Genomic DNA, 22,928 nt, shown 5'->3' with positions numbered 1-22,928 from the left:
GGAAGGCTGCTGAAGAACAGCTGGAACAACAGTTCAGACAAATGCCTGTTAATGTTCTTCCTTTTCACCCATGTGTCTGCGACAAAGCAAATCTACAAATGATAGCCTGCAAAAGGATCGCTTTTCAAGGGAATATTGTTTTGTGGTGTGGTCATAGCCTGTATTGAGTTAAGTACTTAATGGTAATGTTATGAGAAATAATTATAAAGACTTGTTTGACTTGGTATCTGGTAAATTTTTCAATATTGCTCCCATAAATCACCATTAGGTGTAGCTGGAAAACCTAAGAAAAATCTGCATTTCTGCTATTAGAAAAAAGGCAAGATGTCAAGTGTTCAAATCTGATCTTGGGTCTTAAAGCTGTGGCTTTTACTTGTGAGATCAAGTGTTAGAGCTCTATATCCATTAGCAGTTTCCTCAGACCTACTTTGTGTTATAATCACTTGGTATTAGGAAGTTTATTTTTCTTTGAATAATGAAGTAAAACATTGTCTGCATTCTCTGGTCAAGTGCTGCCCTTGGCTGCTGTGGCTTTTCAGCAGCTTCTGACTGTGCCATGAACTGGGGCTCCACAGCCTTTATCTTGGGATTTTCCTGCTGTCTGTGGTGTTAGAGGAAGAGACTTTAGTCTGTCTTTTTAACACTGACTGGACTTACCCACACTACAGTCCTTTTTCTTTACTACACCTCACTGACTACATTGAATATATATAATTTCATTTAGTACTAACTCTTGGTTGCATTTTTCTCATGCTGTTAGCACACCCAGTCCTTATAGCAATAGCTTTATAAGAGCCACCATGTCAAAGACAAAAGGAAGCAGAGTTTGATGCTTATAATAGCATATTTGGAGTTTTACTGGCTCAAAAAGTCAGGATAATGTAGGTTCCCTGCCCTTCCTTTCAGTGATGTTATGATAATGTGAGAGCTGAAATAAGGGGATTCAACAACATCTTTTCACAAAACTGTTTTTGAATTCTAAGTGAGAAAAGTAATTTCATTTTAAAATGCTTCCAAATGGGGAAAAGGCACAATATTAATGAATTGAGAAATATCTTGGTGTCAGGCAGAAAAGAATTTTAATCAGTCTTTGATTTATCTAGCGTGGTATCAGTGGGGTGTGATGATTGCTGTTTGCATAGATGGTCTCAAGTAAGGCTGATCTTTGTCTCTAAAGAGGAGGTTGCTGATAAGGTTTGATGTTTGTACAATACAAATGTAACAAAACATTGAAATAAACTTTTTATGACAGTAAGGTAAGTATCATAAAAGCAGTTGTATCTCACTTTTTCTTTTTTACAGGATATCTTGAATAATCTTGATTCATGTGATCTTGAAGATGATGATCTTATGCTTGATGTGGACCTGCCTGAGGACCCACCTCGTGACAAAGGTGAGTAAAACAGCCAAACAATTTTACTGTCAAAGTGCTTCATGGGCTTAAGAGATTTTTGAGTTACTTTGCTGTGGCTCTTGATTTAATAAGTGAATGGACTCTTCAAATTACGTTTTTGTTTTTTTTAAGTAACAACTGTTTCTTTTCTGAAATATAGGAAGGGTGATACTGCTGTTTCCCCAAACACAACTCTCTTATTTGAAGAATTTTAAAGTTAGAAATTTACTGCCATTTTAAGAAAAGTACAACCTTGTTTCATACTGGGGTTTTTTCTTTAAATTATTTCAGTAGAATCAATTTCAAAGTTTTAAGTTAGTCTTTCAGTCTCATGCTTCAGTTAGATTTAAAAATGTTGGGACAGCATTTTCTTTTTTAACTTTGGTGAATGGCAATGCAATTCTGTGAGAGAAATCTTTGCTTTCTACTACAAAATGTCAGTCTGTCCTTATGTATTGTATGCAATTCAGGGTAACAGAAGCCTTAAGTTTTAAGGTGTATTTTCTGAAGATGTCTTTTATGCACTCTTAGTTTCAGTGAGGGTGCTGGCAAAGTTTTCACACAGAGGATAGTGGTACCTGGATGCTACTGAAATAATACAAATCCAGAACAGAATGAAATTGGTAGAGGAAATTATGGCTACACTTTCTCAAATCCCACACAAGAAAACTTTAAGGGTTTTGGTTATTCCTGACCCAGTCATAGGAATTGTTGTTATCCTGTGAGTATGGGTAGTGGATTTACCTCCAAGTTCAGTGGAGGTCAGTAGGTCTTCAGATGAACAGAATGTGGAGCACTGTTGTGCCCTACCCTGTTTGAACAGGCACTGAGAGAAGGACTTTACTTGTTTTGTGGTAATGTTCAGCTGCCTGCTGAAATGAGGGGAAATTCAGGGGTTTTTGAGAGCACGTCTGAGTTCTAATGAAGACTCCTGCATGTATGTTAAATGTGAAGCCAGAATGACAGTAAATAAATACATAGTTTTGCGTCTACCACAAGGATGGTACATCATATTTTAACAGTGTGCACATATCAAGTGCAGTATTTAATCTTATAAATCTCAGAATGAGTTTTCCAAAGCACTTGTGTTAAAGGTGATGATTGACAACATTGCTACTATGCAACTTTTCAGCCCTGACAGGTATGAAATTTTTTTTTTTTTGCTTAATTTTCCAGAATGCGTAACAATGCAAGCCTAGGGCATATTCTTTCAATAAGGATAATTCTAATTCTATTGGGAAAAACTAAGAAACAATTTAAAAGGGTAGATTGATTTCTCATAAGTTTCCTTGTTTATGAAACATGCACTGCATTTGCATCAGTAATTCCATTACAAATTATTAATTTAACAACTGCTAGAAAGGCATGTGTTTTAAAGGTGAACGTTTGCCACAACAACATTAAGAGCTAATTACTGTTACTTTTGGCATTTTTTAGAGGTTGTGTTTCCTTATAAAATTAATGTGACATAATCTAGGAATCTCTGCTTCTTATTTTGAAATCACTGGATTTTTAGCAAAAGGGATCTGAAAAGAAGAAATCAAAAGCCACCTCCAGGCTTTCCCTTGTGTGAACTTGACCACCTGCAAAAGCAGAATTTGTTCTTGTTTAATATCCACATGTCTTTGCTCAGTGTCTCAATTTAGTTTTCCAAAGCTGAAAGTCATATTTACTTATAAATGAACTGAGGGCTTATTTTGTTGTTAATTTGCATGTGTTCTGAGCTGTAAAAGGATGTTGCTAAAGGGAAATTAATCTTCTGTTACTTCAGGTGAATAATGTTTATTTTCTAACATATTTTTTGGTTGTTGAGCTATGTGGTAAAAACTGAATTGTAGCTATGGGTATTTGTTATAATGATGTTTAAAAACACTTTTTGCCAACATTTGTTCCATAATTATGTGCGACCTCGCTGACATCAGCCTCTTAAGACTTTCCAGGTCCTCAGAAACTCTCCCAGTTTCACTTTGGAGTCTGGGATGCTGCTTGGCCACTATTTATAGAAACAGTTCTAGCTCAACAAGCATGCAGGGAGCGAGGAGGGCAGTGTTAAATCACAGGGTGAGACTGGGCTCCCTTCCCAGCCACACGCAGGCTGGGAGCTGAGCAGGAAGGAAGGCCTGTTTATGAGCGTCCTGTGCGCAACTTGTCTGAGTAGGCAGCAAATAAACAATGTGCTCTTGTGTGGAGTTGCTCCCAGCAAAGGACTGACAATGTGAGGAAAAACTCCTTGGGTAAGTGAAGCAGAAGGTGCGGTGGCAGAATAGCAGTTCCTGGCTGGTTTTGCTGTGTCTCACTGCCCCGTAGCCGGTGTTTTGGCTTTCTCTCTACTCCTTTGTAGGCTGTTTCCAGATTTATCATTTGTTCCCTTAAGAAGTTTGTGGAATCTCTGTTGCTTTGCAGAAGTTAATGTTTTGAAGAGACTGTTTGGTTTCTGTGTTTTAAATCTTGATGGTTGTCCAGGTGAATAAAGATTAAGTGTCTCTGAAGCTGAAAAAGAAACGAGGAATAGGGGGAGCTGTATCCATATCCCAAGTAATGAAACTAGTCTCTTTTGGAGTGCATACTCTTCTCTTTTTACAATGTTTTCTTTCTCTGTATGTCATCAGAACTATTTAAAGACCTGAAGATATGGTCTAAGAAAGACAGAAAACTGTTACTTCTGGATTTTTTTTCTTCCCTGTAGCTCTACCTCCTCCCAATGGTTTTGTGCTTGAACTGGCAGTAGTGTTAAGGCTGGATTCTGTAATTTCTGCTCCAGGTTACTTTTATGTTTGTAACAAGTTTACATGTTGGTGAAAATGTGACATCGTTATATGTCTGCTTTACACTTCTGAAATACATAGCTTTGTATGAATTAAAAAAACCCAAAGAAAACAAAACAGATTTTACACTGCATTTGTTACCAGCATGATTAAATATTTTATTTGTGAGGTCCTGGGAACAAATTTTATAATTTTTTTTAACTCTATGTTCTGTGTAGAGGAATGTGAAAATATGAGCCGTTATGATAGACAAGACAGAAATGCTAGACAACATCAGGAAGGATTCTGGAAAAGAACACCACAACAGCGATGGAATGCACAGGATCACTATCATCTTGGCCATACTGATCATTATGTCCATGGTAAAAACGATTTGAACAGGTAAAGGACTCTTCTTTATTCTCCCAAACAGTTACAATACTCATGAGAAATTCCTTTTGGCATTAAAGGGTCTCAAGTGATACTGAGGGCCATGACATTTTCAGAATAGTTTTATGTCTGAGTGGGAGCACCACTGAGGGTTATAGCAATTTCTTTACACAAATTAAGCATCTGTTTTTATTCCAAACACTTGTTACTTTTGTTGATGTGATATTACAAATTATTGATTAAAATACCTTATGTGTTCCATGGAAACCCATTACCATGTCTTAGTACTAGCATTTTAAAGTTTGGTCAGCTTGTTACTTTTAAATTTGTTGGTACATTAAATGTAATCCTGTAGTCCTTACAGGACTGAATGACAGTTTGTAGAAATCCTGATGAACAAACTGCTTTGAGGGTACTGTAGTTGTTAGTCTGTGAGAGGTCTCCACAAGTGTAAAGAAAAACTCCATTAAGTTAAATAGCATTGACATTTTCTGATGTATTTATTTTCTGCCACAGTGTGTAAGTATAGCCCATGTTACATAACATTCCCTTTTTGGTAAATGCTTTCTAACAGTACTTTGTCACTGCTGTGGTTTTATGTTTTGAATTTTTCTTTAGGGGATCAAACTACCTAGAATCTCCTGCTGGTCACTTGGAAGGCTATGGAGCACCCAAGTTCTGCCAGGCCCCTCGGCAGCTGGTGGGGTTACCCGAGAACACTGTGATGCTTGATGAGATGACCCTTCGGCACATGGTCCAGGACTGCACAGCTGTGAAAACGCAGCTGCTGAAGCTGAAGAGGTTATTGCACCAGGTGAGCCATTTAAATGGAGCAAAAGAGAAGAGCAACAAGGCTGGTGAAGGGACTAGAGCACAAGTCCTATGGGGAGAGGCTGAGGGAGCTGGGGGTGTTTAGCCTGGAGAAGAGGAGGCTCAGAGGTGACCTCATCACTATCTCTAACTACCTGAAGGGAAGTTCTAGCCAGGTGGGGGTTGATCTCTCCTCCCAGGCACTCAGCAATAGGACAAAGGGGCACGGGCTCAAGCTCTGCCAGGGGAAATTTAAGTTGGAGAGCAGAAAAAATTCTTTGCAGAGAGAGTAATCAGGCATTGGAATGGGCTGCCCAGAGAGCGGGTGGGTTCACCATCCCTGGAGGTTTTTAAACTGAGATTGGCCGTGGCACTGAGTGCCATGATCTGGTAAAGGGACTGGAGTTGGACCAAGGGTTGGACTTGATGATCTCGGAGTTCTTTTCCAACCCAATCAATTCTATGATTCTATTATTAAAGCAGTAAAGTATATTGGAGAGTGAGCCCAGATGGACTTATGTTCTTTTTGGCCTTATTAGGCTATTGGCATTTCATTTATACATTGAATTGCAGTTTTCAAGGCAGTGTGTCTTTCTAATTGTTATTTGAATTGCCCTTTTTTGGGTTTTTTTTCAGCACTTTACTCTCGGCAAAAATTATTAAATACTATTATTTTACTTCTCTGAGGAAATGGCAAATTAAAAAAGAAAATCAGTGGATGTGAAGACCAGCTTTTATTCAATAAGATCTGACAAAGCTGGGAGTTAAAAAAATATTAAAAAATATTGAAATTGATCCCATTGATCAAACTTCTATTTAGCAAGTCAATGCTAAGAGCTTTTTCTTAAGTCTTTGTTTTCCTTATTCTTTTCATCTTTTCTGTGTGTTTTGACAAGAAGCTTAGCAAATCCTTCTGGGTCATCTCTGTTGGAAATGTTCAAATTTAGCCTTCCTATTTTATAAAATTGTCATAAGCTTTTAAGGAGCTTTTTCATTTCACCTCAAATCCTGGCAAATTGTGGGAGTTGGTAAACTGCTAAATGACTCAGCAGAAGTATGACATTTCAGCTACAAAAATTCCTTTGTTACCATAAAAATAATGAATAGTCCATGAGACCTCCTTTAGAGGCATATACGGATTAGCTCTGGAAAGTATTTGTATGATGTTCTCTTTTAATAGTAGATTTTTTGCTGTTCTTTCCTAATAGGATAATGTAATCAAAGGAAGCTTGTGCCTTAAAAGTAAGACACAAAAACAAAACATAGGAAAACAAAAAGCAAATCAGCCTTGAGGCTGATTCAAGGGTATGACTGTGCCTTTTAGAAATGGGAGCATTTTCTTCCTGTGGCAACTGAGACGTATTTCTATGGATTTCTGGTTTTGTCAGTAGAAAATCAATTGTAACAAAAGTAATGTAGTGTCAGAGTGGGAAGGTGTGTTCTTAGGATCTGATGTCTGAGTGTTGGGCTGCATAAACTGTGCCCCCTACAGCCCCAAGCATGCAATTAACACACAGGTAGCAGGGAAATTTTATCCACAGAATGCCTGTAACACAAGGACAATTAAGCAACTTGATAGATGAAATGTGTGTCTATAGTTCATTGTGTAAAGCCATGCACATTATAGCCAAATACTGTGTGGCCCTGCAGAGTATCATCAAAAATCTTGATCTAGTTTGTAATAGCTACACCTTCCTAAAAGGCTGTAGAACAAAACCATGCGTGCAGAAGCTCAGATAAAGTTTTTTAAGAGAATGTAAATACACACAATGAAACAGTTACTCCTCATCAGTACATTTTTCAAAATTTGCTCCTTCTCTTGCCGAAAGCTTGATCTTCTCCCCCTCACTCCCTGTAACAGTGAGTTTAGTAACAACAGGTATTCTTCCTTCAGACTTTGTCATGCATATTTCTGTTTTCCTGACCTGACCTGGCCTGACATAACCCTGTTTTGACTCACTGCTTCCAAAACTCATCACTGGACTTCTGAATGTTTATTCTGCTCTCCTATGTATTATCCTGTCTTTTAATCAAACTGTATAAATAGTAACATAAATGTAAATTAGCTACAGAGAGGACAACTTTAGACCTTTGCTACTGTCATTTAATAAACAATTAGGGTAAAACTTGTATGAAATATTTTTTCATTACATTATAGTGTTAAATCCTTACTGTAAACATCAAGCGTCATACTAACAGGAATGAGTAGAAATATTGCAACTTTTTAAAATTCTTGTAAAGAGCAGAAATACAGTTTTTAAAACAACTAGTTGAACTTTAGTATTCTGAACTCTTAGCTAGGACTCGATCCCAGCCTGGGTCATATGAGATCTCTTCTGAAAAATATAAAAAGGCAAGGTACAAAGTCAGCTTCTTTCAAACTCCAACTCTAAGAAGGAAGCAGAAGTTCTTTCATTAGCTTCACCAATATTATCCATTTAAGTGTATGTCTTACCTTTCTCCAGTTATGACATTCAGCAGTAATATTTAATTTGGATAGGTAGAAATAGAGCTGTAGTCAGGACTTAGGCATGAGGTCTCACAGGAACAGTTATAGTAAAATAGGAAGAGTTAGTAATTAAATTCTGTTTTATACAATTATCTAATCAGCTGTAGTGTGACTTACTGAAGAGCACAGCATGTAATGAATGCATACCTAGCAGATTTCTAGGGAGACTTAATGTGCTGTGCTGCATTCATTGCTGTGACTGTAGCTCACATAACTGTATATAAATTACCCTGAGTATTAGGAGTACCATAGCTGCAGCAGTGTGGGCTTGGTGTTGCATTCCCAGTTCTGCTTGGAAAAATAAATAGTTATTTGAGTAATGTGGCCTTTCCTGAGCTCCACATGGCCAGGATGACAAATCCAGCAGTACATTGCTGTCTGCTTACTCCTCACATATTGCCAAACTCCTGTATCTTCAAGCAGTGAAATCAGGAATAGGACTCTCTCTCACGTAGAGTTTTTAAAAATTTTCACTGAGTTGGCAATAATGCTACACCAACCTATATGGAGTGAAAAATGTGGATTCTTCTTACGCTAAACACAGTTGTAATTATTTACAGGTAAATGTTTTCTGTTTAATCCTTAACTGGAGTGCTACCTTTGTATTATAAGAAGTGAATGCTTTGGAAGTCTACTTCTAGTAATAATTGATATGCAAATGTTAATGCCTCTTAAACATTGACTAAGGTACTTCATTTGCATGCTTAATAGTAAGTAAGTTTTCTTCTGATCTTAAAAGTTTTCTCCTCCTCAATTAATTTCATAAATGTGCTCTCTGGGTTGAGGCTACAGAGCTAATGTGTAAACACAATTTGAATTAAGGATGTTTCATTTCCAATGCCCTGGAGCCGTGGATCAAGGCAAGGATTGACCATCCTCTGTAATAACTTCCTGTCAAGACTGGCAGCAATCCCTTGCAACCACCCTGTATTATCTCAGATAAGCCCTGACTGCTGCTCCAAGGACTGAAACACAGAGCAGTTCACAGAAGTGTGAGATCAGTGAAGTTCTTTTTTCCTGCGGGAGGCAAGTTTTAGAAGAAGTGTTTCTTTTCAACTTACCTTTCATGAAAGGAAACAAAGTTCTATTTTTGAAGCACAGATCTTCATTGTAACTTGCAGATATGACTGGCCATTTGTAGGAAGAGGTGAGAAGGAAAAGGTGAACCATGTAGTGCAAAATTGTTAAATACATCAGTATGTTTTTGCTGAGGCTTTGGATTAGGGAGTCCCTTGTGTACCTTTGAAATGCATATTCATTGTGTTCTTTTCTTTTGCATCTGGTGAGATTTGTAAGAGAGATTTATCTTTGTGTATAAGAAAACCTGATGGTAAGGAAGAAACAGGCTTATGAAATAGAAAGATTAATCTCTGTGATGTGTTAAATTGTGTAAATTACCCCTACAATTATTACTATTTTTAATTAGCCACAAAATACTTCGGTGACTTAACTGTGCTGGAAAGAAACAGAACCAAAAGAAATCAACAAATAATAGGGAATCAAACTGAAAAATTTTAGATTTCAGTGGTTGGTTAACAGTTGTACTGTCACATAACAGCATTTGACAGTGGGCAATGGAAACTACAGACTCTGGTTTGTGATGATGCCTCAATGAAACTACACTTGAAGTGCCAAGGAGTCAGCAGGTGAACAGCACCCTCTGCTTGATGGACACTTAATGCATCTTGTATTTGCATCTTTCTGGAAATACCATTACTGAGGAGACTATTAAATTAATAATTCATACTGAAGGAAACTTTGAATTGAGAATTAAAGGCTAGACCTTGGTAAAATTTCTTAAACTTCAATAAACTTCAGAAACAGCAATAAGAAAAGGACTGTGAAATGATCAGTCACTGCCCTGTTACTTGACTGTTTCTTAAATGAGCATATTATTTTCTTGGATTAAGCATTACATGTGAATATAGATAGATAGATACACAGACAGATAGACAGACATGAATTTATATGAAGGTAAAATACTCTCTAACTGAAAGCTATCCCTACATAGCTCACTAAATGTGAAAGTCTGCATGGGAGCATCACTCCTCCATCAGTTTACATGCTGCAGGCCATGTACCCCAAGACAAGTTTCCTAGATTAAACCTAGCGTGTGTTTGAATGGGAGTCTTGAATTTCCACTGATAGTGTTAGAACTGGGTTTTTTTCAGTTGCCCTGTGTTCTTTACATGTGTATTGAGATAATTAAGGCAGCCATAAGGGAATTGATGCAAATGAGCTTGGTTCCTGCTTTGCCAGTGAATGTGTCAGGTATAGCACAGGGCTGATTTAAATCACCAGAGACTGTGACATACTAACCTTCTTTGCAATTAGGCCTTCATCTTGTGTTGTGGAGTGTTTTATTGCTCCACTTACATGCTTTTTAATGGTGATAAAAAGTATACTAGATAGAGCTTTTAAAAGCCATGCAAGATATTTTTGCTTGAAATAGTTGGTCTTGTTTTATGTTTTTCTTTTTCCATTCCCATAATTACTCCTTCACAATTGTAATTGTGACCATCTGTAGCTTTACTTCTGAGTATGTGTATTTGTTTGAATAGTTGCTTAAAATAAAATGTTGTTGAAATTTGTTAGTCATAGAATATACCTAAATATACAATATAAATATATAAAATATGAGCTAACAATCTATAATTAATTCTGGGGTTCTAATTGCTGCTCTTTTCCTCTAGCATTTAGAAATATTCTGAGCCAAGTAATGTTTGTGTTTTTATGGTATTATAGTGCAATTTATTTCAAAACATTCATCTAGTACTTGTTCATAATATCAAATGTAAACTGCTGCTTCATCAGCCTGTCACTTGCTGGTGATGGGCCCAGGACAAGCAGCTACTTGGGAATTTGGAATAGTGTGGTAATTCTTAGCATTTTTAAGTCTAGTGATGGCTGTACATATGTTGGATGCACATAATCTTGGACTATGGGAAAAAGTAAAAATGTCATTATTAAAAATTTCTCAATTTTATTTTTTTTAATCTAGAAAATTACCTTGATATTTCCCTACAGTTTAGTTTTGAATGTATGAGGAATATTTATTGTGGATTAAAAAGGGGGAAAAAAGGTACCTCAAGAACATCAGTGGGTCTGTTTTGTATTTTTCCTGTAGCTGATCTTCAGCATTTAAGCTGCAGTTTTTACTTTAAGGTACAAGTATTTTGTCTTTAAGAAGGTAAGAGGTGGAGGAGATGGAATCATGCACATGATGGCTTTGTGTGTTTGTGTTATGAGACTGTAAATGTGTCAGGACATAGCTGGGCAATCATCTTTTGGCACCTTGGGTTTTTTCTGTTCCTATTTGTTATGCTTAATTTCATAATTTGTGGCTGTCATGGTAGGGGAAAAAGTGGTTTTGTGTGGTTCCAGTTCTTACAGTTCATATTTAGTTTTCATGACTGTGAATTAATTTGTGTTCCTCTGCCCTGTACCAAATGTTGCATTTTACTTAAGAGTTTTTAAGTGAAATATTTTATCTGTGTATTTTGATACTCCTCGGACATATTTTTGAATGAATATTAAAGGAAATCAAACTGGTAACATTATACTGCATCACCATGTTTTCCTGATATAAAATTTTGACACAATGGCCAATTTTTACCAGATTTTTATGCAAAATCAATACACTTTGACAGAGCTGCAACTGTTCCTACGGATTTGTGAGGAGAGGAAGACTGTTCATGGCCCTTATTTATGTTTATGTCAGCACTGTACACATGCTGCACAACGGAGGCTCTCCTGTCAGGGATAAAAAAAGGGGAAATTAAATGTAGGAGAGGTAAGACATTGTAACAGGTGAGGGCAGAGAGCAGAGCTGATGGATCTCCATCCTTGAAAGTAAGTTTGCAGTGGAGCTGTTTCAGCAAGTAATTCAAGCTTGTATTCTTGTTTGGTTATCTGATAGAATGATGAAAATGTGTCGCTCCAGGACATCAACCTCTCAGTTCCATCAAGTCCAGAACCACAAGAACCTGAGTCAACTTTTAAGGTAAATGACACTGGTTACAGAATTAAGAGATATGAACCTGTTTATGTTTAAAAAACACACCAAAAGCTTGTGTGTCACTCTGTTGTACTGCTTGTTGCTTCTTTCTTCTGTTTAAGTGCAAACCTAGTGAATGTTGATACACTTCAGTTTGTCAGTTTTGTTAAAATAGAAGAGCTTGGTTGATCTTTTAAAATACAAACTTACAAATGGTAGCAGAGCATGAATAATCAAAATAACTTGTAGCAGTCATGTGGGAATTAATGGCTGTAGAGTAACTTTTCCCAAAAAACTTCTGCCTGCTTGCTAAGTGTTAGAATTTGAAAAGACCATTTTTGCTTTGAAGTGTAATCTTACCATATTACTCAATTACTTGCTCTATTTCACCACTTTCACTGGTGACTTTAGTTTAAAATATCTTTCACTTAAGTTCAGTTTTCCCCAAGATGGTGCAGGTATGGCAGACGTAACTAAAAAACATGAACCCCACAAAGTGAGTTTTGAGTTTGTTTTAGAATGGATATTTAAAGTCACAATGGATATTCCAAACAGAATCATCTTTTATGGTTACAGACTGGCAATGTTGTGCTTTCCATGGTGGTGAGGTTTTATAACATTGCCTGGCTCTTATTGTAAAGTCAGTATAGGAATATCACCAATTCTGTACTTATGGAGGGGAACAGTACTTACTGAAGATATAATGAAGGTATAAATGCTTCTTGGAGAGGAAGAACACTTAAAATCTAATTCCTGTTTGGGGATCATATGTCCAAATCGTGGTTTCAGGGCTTTAGAAGTTTTATCAAAGCTCTAGATCCATATGCATCATTCTTTAGCAACCCTGGTTTCTACACTGATAACATAGATAACCTGAAGGGAAGTTCTAGCCAAGTGGGGGTTGGTCTCTTCTCCCAGGCACTCAGCAATAGGACAAAGGGGCATGGGCTCAAGCTTTGCCAGGGGAAATTTAAGTTGGAAAGCAGAAAAAAATTCTTTCCAGAGAGAGTGCTCAGGCATTGGAATGGGCTGCCCAGAGAGGGGGTGGATTCCCCATCTCTGGAGGTTTTTAACCTGAGATTGGCCATGGCACTGGGTGCCATGATCTGGTAAAGGGACTGGAGTTGGACCAAGGGTTGGACTTGATGATCTCGGAAGTCTTTTCCAACCCAGTCAATTCTATGATTCTATGAAAATCCACAGGTTTTGTAACTTAAAAAAACAACTGTGAGATTTAACTGACATTTTGAATTGTCACTTCTTTTTTTGATACTGGCATATGGTTTGAAAAGTTGCACAACAAATGAGGTGGTGTCCTGAAGCAGTAACTATTAACATCTTTAGTGAAACTGAAATAGAAGAGACATGCTACTAAATGGAAGTATTCCCATTAATTTATGACCTAGTTATGATGGGCCAGTTATATATGATAACTATCATGGGATGAAAAACTGGTTTAAAAAAATTCACTCTTGCATATTTACCAATTATTTTAGTCTCTGAACCTTGCATAACTATAATGTCTTTGATTTTTAGTAGAATGTGTTCAAATCAGTTGTGTTATTTGCATTCAGTAAACACAGTTATACTCTGTTTCTATGCTGTTTTTCCTTGTTTATATCACTTAATGATTCTTAAACAGTGGTTCACTTAACCTTTAAGCTTCAATAACTTTTGTTGCTGCATAGACAGGAGTACAGGTAGTGTTTGATGACTATGGATGTTCATCTACATGATGTCAGTTGCTTGTACTACAGTTGAATTACTGTGTCAAAAATGCAGCTGATTTACTTACCCTGAAAATTTAGTGAGTGGTCAGCTCACTGTGGCCTCTTAAAGGCACTTCCACTCAAGTCTCTTTACTCTTCAGTCTGTAGTCCCAGAGCCCATCTCTCCATGGGAACAGGAGGAGGAAGCCTGAGCTGTGTTACTGCTGGCCCTCCATGCACATTTGATGTAGTATGTCCTGTAGGGGTGTGGGTTCAGACTGTGTAGTCCCTACAGAAAACCTCATGGTGCCCACTGTTCTATTGCAGATGGATGATCTGCTGAATGAGATCAGGCAGCTTAAAGATGAACTGAAGAAAAAGGATGAAACAATCAGCCAGTTAGAGCATCAGCTTGTAAGTATAATGCTAAAAGTTTAGCAAAATTCCAAGTGTGCACTGCTCTGTCATTATAACAAAGTAGGCTTGGGTTCTGTTTGGACCCACCTGGCTCTTGGGTCTGTAGAGATTCATTTACAGCAGTCTGATTCTACATGGTGCAGTGTGCTTTCAGCTGTGCATCTGGGATCTTCAATTCTGTAATTTAGTCATGATTTTATATGTATGGCACTAAGCGAAGATATTGATTGATTGATTGTTAAAAGTATTTAATTTCTAAATCAGTTTTGAACATAAAATTCTAGAAGCTGCTCAAAAATAACAAAGAGCAAAGATAAGACTATATTAAAAATACTTTAAAATTAACAAGTATTGAGCTTATAATTCTTGAAGCTTTTGTTGATTTTTTTTTTCCTCCTCCTCCTCTGTCTGTTATTTTAATAAAGAATTACACCATGGAATTTAAAGCTGAGCAAGGTAGTATTCTAAGTTGATTCTTCTTTTTGAAAAAGGAATACGAAAAAATAACATTTAGGAAGACACAAAGCCTCAAGCAAAAGTCACATGTGCCTTTTACCTTTTTGCTTTTGTTCTCAGTTTGGATTTTGCCATATAAATCTCTGCATTTAGTTCTGGTAAATTCATCTGCTGTGACAATTCTTGTAAAATAGCCCCACATGTTCAAGCCATTTCAGACTTCAGCAAGGTCTTACAGGTGGGGTAGATGAGATGTGAAGAGGTGCACAGCATGTTTATTTATCATAGCTGGAGACAACACTGTGTGGTGATAAACCCGAACAAAATGTTTAGCACGTGCTTTTGTACTCATGTGCATTGGAGCTGACCTGTCTTCATCCTCTCCCTGTCTACCTTGTGATCATTCCCGCTGAAACAAAAATGAAAGGTTAAAATTGGGCTTTCTGCTCTGCTGTTTAAACAACAGAATCCCAGATCTCTCTTTCCAAAGGTCAGCATTTATTCTGGATTGCTTGTAAATATACTTTGGGAAAAGCAGCAGTTGTGCAGCACTGCAAATATTCATTTCTACAGTTGGATCATATTGTGCTCGATAGTCAGATAATGCATGTTTGAACCCTGGGCCTTGACTGGACTTTTCAAGAGGCCTAGTTGGTTGATTTCTGACTGCTTCTTTTTTCTTTTTCTCTTTCTCTTTCTGGGGGTGATGAAGGCCACTAAATGTAACTGCCAGAAAGACAGTCAGAAACCTACAGGGGCGACGCGCTCGTGTGCTGATAAATTCACGCAAACCTCCTGGAGGAGGAGTTCTGTGAGTACCATGTGCCCCTCCTTCGTGTCCATTCCTTCCTGGTTACCACTTTCTGCAGTTCATTCCCTGCTTCTATTACTTTTGCTCTCACACAAGTTGGGCTTCTTTGAGGGATCATGTGCTGTCTGTGGGAGGGGTATCCTTCCTGCTGTGCATCCCTTGCATTCTTTTGCACCACTCTTATATAAGCATTTGTTAGAAACATTTCTTTTAAATTAAGTAATTAAATTTTAGAAGTCATCTCTTCAAATAATCACCCTTTGGACTATTTAAGTTACAGTCAGTCCAAGCTGTATATCTAGTCATACTTAAGATATTTTCTTTCATCCTGACTTCCTAGTCCTAGGTATTTCTCTGGTGTTTTTTCCTGGTCAGATTGTCATTGTTGATGTTCTCATGTTTGTTGCAGAAAAGCAACAGTGTATTCTGTTTAGTGCATAGATGTATAAGCCAAAGCTAATATTGTTTAATATTTCTTCTTATTATTATTATTTTGATATTTTAATAATTTGACTCATTAAAAATTATTGGGTGAAAATCACTTTGACAAAAGACATCTCCATTCCCATATGTTGTTGCATGGTTCACATTTACTTCCATTATATGAAACTTACATTCTTCATGGAACACTAATAAAATACTTCAGATGGGAAGGTACAACATATTTGATATTATGTAATAAGAAGAACTTACCTTTGAATCTAAAACAAAGCCTTTGTCAGTCACCAGCAAGTAGCATTTGGATCTTGAAGCTATTGCTCTAGGTAGAAAACCCGAGAGATTTTATTAAAAGGTTAAAAATGGATTTTATTTTTTTTGTTTCTTTGTTTTTACCCTATGATACAAAACTGTTGTGAAGACAAATCACCTCTGCTGTCCTTGTGAAATTATTCTTTTAAATATATAGATATAATAAATATATATTATAAATATATATGTTAGAGTAGAAACACCACCTCACTGTTCAACAGTTACTGGCAAACAGCTTTATTCAAGCTTTCCAACCTCCTCCTGTCTGATCAGAACCCACTGTAAAATGTTCATAACCTTAAGTAGCTTTTGGTTTGCTTCCACACCTCTGCTCCAGCATGTACCTGTCATGTCTTTGTTTATCCCATTGTTTCTTTTACTTTGGAGCTTTTGAGCTCTTGCATTTTATCCTTTTCCTCAGTTCTAATTTCATACATGTGATGTTCATTTGGTGTTATGGGTTAGTGGCTGTTGCTTCCATGTTCCTTTCTTTCTGTCTCATTTTTCACATAAATTCAGAAACAGATCAGTAGTTGTGCACAGTTAGTTGCTAATGACACAAGTTTTAGTTTGAGCAGCTTGTAGTATTAATTGATAAGGCAAAGATACTGGAGAATATGTGAAATTTGAGTTACTGTCTTAAGCAAAAGGAGCCACTCCACACAATTATCTGTTTTGGTCAGGTTGGTCAGTATATTTATTTTTAGTAGTTTTATTAAAAAGGTGCATTTTTTGGTCAGGGGGAAGTTTGGCTTAAGGGACAGTGTCTTTAAAAAAAATAAAAACCTGTTGTATTTATGGGTGGTTGTGTGGATATATATATATGGTACACATGTATTTGTAGGCATATGTTCATGAGATGCATGTTTTAGACATGTCATATTTTTATCTACATCCAAAATTTTTCATAAAAGGGATAAAGGACTTAAAAAAAGTCATGAAGTATTGACAAATTTCAAAATACACTGCTTCTCAGGAGCTTTTATTTGTAATTGATAGCTGGAAAGTTTTGGATAGAATGTGTTGGGTGTGTTTTCTGGGTTTTTTCATTGTCTTCAGTGGCATGTTGGTAAGTCACAAGCTTTCTGCAAGCCAACAGAACCTGATAGGGGCTCCTTAGTGTGGGATTTCTTCAAGGAGGACCACAGTCTGTTGTAGCCAAGTTTTGGTTCTAATGATCATCCCTCAGCTGTCTGGTCTAATGCTTCCTCTGCTAACATGCATTTAGATGCTTCCTTGCATGGCTTAATGGAAGAATAAATGTATGGAATCAGTTTTGATCTAGCACCCAGTGACCAAAAATGTCTCTTATAATGGAAAGGAGACACAATCAGCTCTCATGTTCTTGAGGTAAGAATACAATAAGCAGAAACAGAAAGACACTGAGTAAAATGTATTTTCACTAGTGAAAAAAATCAAAAACCCTCTTAAAGAAATTGTTTTGCTTTATTAACATTCCTAGTCAGTTTAATTTATTGATCTTGACCTGAGAGTGTAGACTAGGAGAAATCAGATTTATCGGTCCTAAATGTGGTATAAATCGTGCAATGTTCTTACTGTTTATGAAATTATGAAGTTTTTATATGAATTACTTTTTTAAAAAACCCAAGTTGTAATTGAAGTCTTGGCAATGAGAGAATAGCTCCTTTGAGACATACAAGCTTTTTGCTTCTTTAAGCTTGGTAATAGTTGTTAATGTTAATGAATATTTAACTATTTAATTTTTTCGTATTAATAGTGACCTGTGAGTCACTTTAAATTATTGTAGATATCAGGGAATTACTTTAGCTCAGTTATCAAAACTTTCAAGAGTAATAGGACTGTTTATAATTTCTGTGTATCCTATATATTCTATACAAATCAGAATTGATACAACGTGGTTACTTCTGAAGTGTAAATAGCAGTTGGGGAACACACCAATTTAGCATTTCAGGAAGTACTTCAAATGCTTACTGAGCAGTGTTTCATAAAGATAAGATGCTAGAATAAACTAGGAAAGAGTGAGAGTGGAAATCAGCTATTACAAGATTTCAGTTAGGAATTTAGGACCATATGAATTGCAGCAATTTGTTGCTATTCAACAGATTTCTGTTTAAATAATTAGTATTTCTTACCACTTCATGGTTCTGCCATTAAATAGACAAGTGAATATCATTAAACATACTCTTTTTTAAAAGTCATGTTCACATCTGTTTCTTTGTTACCAGATATTTTTAGAAAATGACCTGTTCTGATACAATTATAAATTTTATCTGATGGTACTCTCTTTAGGGACCAAAGTTTTTTAAAGTATTTTTAGGGTTTTTTAGTATTTAAACATAATTAGTGTATAAGTAGAAGCCATGTCACTTTAGGTTTATCTTTGTACCTTAGTGCTCATGTAATAAAACATAGTGGCTGAAAAGAAATTTATTTGGAAATTGGGCTTCTTACAAATTAATAGGTAGGTAGTTATCTCTTGCCTAACTACTGTGTCTGTGACATGGTATTTGTTGTGTCTGGTGTCCTGAAGGGATGCCCAAAACCTTGATTACTTCTAACTCTTTGTGCATTAGTTTTGGTTAACCATCCTCGGCAGAAAGGCTCGTACACGTGTCCTCTGGCAGAGGAAATCATGACATTCCTAAAGGACTTTTTGCAGCTCTCTTATACAGAATTCATTGTATTTGGTTTGTATCTGTCTTTTAATTGGAAGAAAACAGCTAACACCTGGAAGAAGATAATAATTACCTGAAGACATTAAAGTTCACAGACAGCTTGCAAGGAAGAAAAATGTGAACATCCATTACCACAACTGTCTTGCATTGTTTCTGTAATACTAAATACTTGCCTTTTTAAGACTTTGAGGGTGAAGGGGTTAAATGTCAAGTTTTTGTTGATAAATTATTTGGTTCCTTGAACTTGAAAGGCTGCTTGCAGATGCTGAGAAGTAAAAGACAAGTGGGCGAAATTGCAAAGCTCTGAATTTGATTGAAGATACCTGCAAAAGATTCTGACTCCTGAAGTCCACTTCTGTAGCATAACACAACTCCTCCTAGTTCATGGTTGCTTGTCCATTCCTTGCAACATTACATGGTGTGTACAGGAAAACCTGGGAATTTCCCCCTGGTATCAGAGCAGCACACAAAGATGAGAAAAAACTTTGCTTCATAAATGTGTGTACAAGTTCATTCTTGTCTCTAGTAAAATGACAACAGAACCAGTCAGTGTTCATAGGAAGATGCATGTTCTTGTTCTTTGCTGCATCTTTTTTTTCTCCTTTGGCCCTGAGGTGTTCTTTGCCTTCCATCTGAATTTCGTTCCAGTTTATCATTCCAAAGACTTTCACATAAATTGTTTTAATGAATCTTTGTGATATCTTGGCTGTCTTTGTGTACTTTTGTGTTTTAAGCCTTATTATCTCCTTCCACCTTAGCCTTAAACCTCTACAACTCTGAATTTAAACTTCCAGGTTTTGAAGCCTAGTCAATGTATTAGTCTTCACTTTGACATCCAGCCTTGGTTTCTCTTGTTGTCCAGTACTCTGCTGTTTGCTTGATGGTCCATTCTTACATTCCTTGTGAGACAGGAGCATGACTGGACTCGGTGGTCATGCTTGGCATCTGTATCTTGTGCTGTGACTGTGCATGACATGTAGGCACATACACAGAAGAGAGGTCCCTTGAACCCTTCACAAGCAATTCTTGTTGTTTTAGTGTAAATCAGCATGTAAGACTGGGTTGTTTTGGTTTTTTTTTCATCTGAATACTTTGAAAAAAACCTTGCATGTCAGAACTGCTTATTCATGATCTCTTTCTGGATGCTCACATCGTCTGCAAAGTGCTCAAAGGCTCCAGGTGTATGGATATAAATGGATCTTTGTACTTGTGGTTCTGCAGCAGCAAAGACTGTTTGAAGCAGTAGTAGTTTTGGATATTGGGATATCCTTGGGACAACAGCTGGACTATTTGGCTGTTGGGCTAAAATTGCTGTGTAGCAATAGCTTAGAAACTTCTCTTTCTCTTTGCTGGCAAAAGCAATTACTTTTGTTCATGTGATTGATTATTCTAAGGTTGAATTCTGCTCATAGCAATGGAAGACTCTGGCCTTAAAGTTTTCACAGGGGCATTTAGATAAAAAAAAAAAGAAAACAAGTTTTCTCAGTGCAGTTAGAGTCAAACTTCCTGAAGCTTGTAGCAACAATAGTACAACTCATCAGGATCTCTGAAGAACATTCATAATTTTTTCTGCTCTGTAGGCTGCTTTATTTCAGCTGCTCTTATTTTTCAACTCCTGAGTCACCTGATTTTTTAAAATTGTGATTCACTTCTCTTTGGGGATGCTTTTGCTGCTTCACAATTCCAGTAACTGGGAAATGAGAGGAATGGGGTTTCAGTGGCTGGATGCACATAGCAGCCAGGGGGAGGAACTGTTCTGACTCCTGTCCAGCATTAAAGTGGAACAAGTTGCTTCAGAACCCAGAGGAATCCTGTCAGATGTTATTTGGGTTTTTTTAATAGAAGCTGAGGTAAGTCGTGTCCTCATCTCTCAATTCTAGCTTGCCTTGCTTGTGAGTTTTTATAGACACTGTAAAAATCAAGCATAAAATAAATGGTGATTCAGGTTTTCCTTCATTCCTACCATTAGTAGGAAACTGCCCCATTACCTCTGTATTTTGAAAATGTACCATCATCGAGGATATGTGTTTATTAGTGTATTTCTTTTTCCCTCTTCTTTGGATTTCTTGGAAACCTCAGTAGATATTTGACTAATATAAGGAGATGAATGTGAGTTGTTGTTTAAAGAGGAAACCTTGTTGAATTTGTACAATAATTACTATTAAAAGAAAAGGAATCTTTTTATAAAGCAGGCTTATTTGCAGATACTTATATCTTAATGTGCTGTATCAATAGAATCAGTACATCTGTTATAATTTGTAAAAGCAGTGGAAGTTACAACGCTCAATAAATTCCCAGTGCTGTATTTCCTGGTCCTTACTTGGTTCAATTGATATTGATCTTGATTACCTTATTGATGTACAGTTGAACAGTCCTTGTTTGGTTTCTGTGTTGTTTGGGATTTTGTTTGTTTGTTTTACAAAAAAGCCCCAAACATTGGCATTTGTTTGACATGTGCCTCTATGGAGCAGTGTCAACTGTAGCATTTGGGAGAAGGGGATTCAGTTTAGCAGGCAGAAGACTTAAGGAACTTACTTGCACTTTCTTCATTTACTTTTCTAGTCAGAGTGATGATAAAATACCATGAAGGATTATTGAGCAGTGCTGTGCTTTGAAGTGCTAATAGGGATGCTTAGAAATTCCTGAAATGTATCAGGATACATAAATATTTCATTGCTTTTATAGCAGTATCATAGCTGTTATATAGCTCAGCTGGCTGCTGCTTGTCTTAATCTCCCCTTTCAGGAAGTGGAAGGGAGAGGATATAAAATTTTCACCTCCCTTCTTAACATGTTAAACATTTCAAAGAAGTCTGGAAAAAAGCCATTGCCAGCTCAGATAAGTCTGTGCAAAATCAGACTCATGCATAATGATAATGTGCTTTTTACCACGTGGAGATTCAGTTATGTTTAGAGAATGGAGAGAATTTTTTGTTACTGTTTCACCACCCTGACACAATTTAGGATGAAATGTGAAGAAGCATGAAAAATGCTGTGTTCTTTTGAAGAGGGTTGTGAAAATCCAAAGTTTTTGATAATTTTCTCATTAATCATTGATTGATTAATCTTGTTCCATGGAGTACCTCTGTATTTAATAACGATTCTGCTGATGCAACACATTACATTATTTTGTCATGTTGTGTGACTGAAACTAGTACTGTTTCAGCAATCTAAAAATAGTGATGTTAATGCTCACTGATGGAAGACTGTAAGATGATGTTAGGTAATCAATATCTCCATCTAGAGATAATCAGATGGAGGAACTTGTTTCATTTTTTTCCTTAAATTTTGCTCAAGTAATTGGTTTATCTCAGCTTCTGAAGAAGAAGAAAGCAGTCTTGTCAGGTTTTTTTTAATTTTATTTCCTGTTCTAGAGTAGGTGTTCTGGCTACCTGTTTCTAAAACTTGATTAAATGCATGTGCGAAGTTACATCTTAGCAGTACTGAAACTTGGAATAATGATTGATAAAACTGGCTTAGGATAACTGGAAGATCATGGAAGTGTTTACAGTTCTCCTGAGATAAATAAACGCAGAATATTTATTTATAGAAATAATATATTGTTTAACATTGTTTTAAAAGAAGCATGGGGATAAAATACTTTATTGTTTGTCCAGCCCTGGCAGTATAATCTGCAGTAGATATTCTAGGAGAGAAACTAGAGAGGAGGGGCAAACTGGGTTCCAGTTTCCTTTTCTGGAGGTGTTCTTTCAGGTATCTTAAGCCTCTTGGCTGAAAGAATAGCCACAACTAGTTGCAGTTGACCAGGAGGTAGCAATTGTCATTGTTAGTACCAGTGTTCCAGAACTGACAGTTTTCATCTGCTCAAATGGTCAAGGGGTTGTAAAGACTTAAACCTGTCCTGCTGAAATAGGAAATCAAGATGGTTATTTGAGAGGGAAGTTGCAGCTTGGGTATATTTTCCAAAGGTAAGGGTATGGATAAAAAGATACATTGCATAAAATGGCCTTTTCTTGTTCTGAGAATGCAGCAACCACAGTGTGTCACACTTGTGGTGATCTGAGACATCTCACAGGCAAACCCTGCACGCCATGGATGTGCACAGTTCTCTGATCCTTTAGCGGAAGACTCCAGCTCCAAGAGCAAAATGCAAGGAAAACAGTTCTCTGTCACCTCTCCTCTTCCATGTTCCATAATACTGTCAAAATAGGAGTGAAGTGCACTCTAAACCATCAGGACTTGCTAGAAGATTTGCTTCTATGTCTTAAAAATTTTTTGTTGTAAACTAAAGCTGACTAGTTTTCCAGTAGATTAGAACTAAGCAA

The 22,928-nt window shown here is 36.8% G+C and overlaps 1 protein-coding gene across 8 annotated transcripts in view; it reads left to right on the top strand.

Moving 5' to 3' along the window:
• The window catches only part of CCSER2 (coiled-coil serine rich protein 2), a 66,639-nt gene that overhangs the window by 29,637 nt on the left and 14,074 nt on the right, over positions 1–22,928 (top strand). For all 8 annotated transcript variants that reach the window (XM_071563146.1, XM_071563144.1, XM_071563145.1 and 5 more), the window contains 6 exons: positions 1,303–1,393; positions 4,377–4,539; positions 5,146–5,341; positions 11,766–11,849; positions 13,880–13,966; positions 15,138–15,236. In XM_071563146.1, coding sequence (XP_071419247.1) covers positions 1,303–1,393; positions 4,377–4,539; positions 5,146–5,341; positions 11,766–11,849; positions 13,880–13,966; positions 15,138–15,236 — 720 coding nt within the window. The remainder of the gene's footprint in view (positions 1–1,302; positions 1,394–4,376; positions 4,540–5,145; positions 5,342–11,765; positions 11,850–13,879; positions 13,967–15,137; positions 15,237–22,928) is intronic.

This window comes from Pithys albifrons, chromosome 9 (assembly GCF_047495875.1).
Source record: "Pithys albifrons albifrons isolate INPA30051 chromosome 9, PitAlb_v1, whole genome shotgun sequence".
In the NCBI taxonomy this organism is placed as follows: Eukaryota; Metazoa; Chordata; class Aves; order Passeriformes; family Thamnophilidae; genus Pithys; species Pithys albifrons.
The sequence above is the reverse complement of the archived record's forward strand: the minus strand, read 5'-3'. Positions and strand labels throughout refer to the sequence as shown.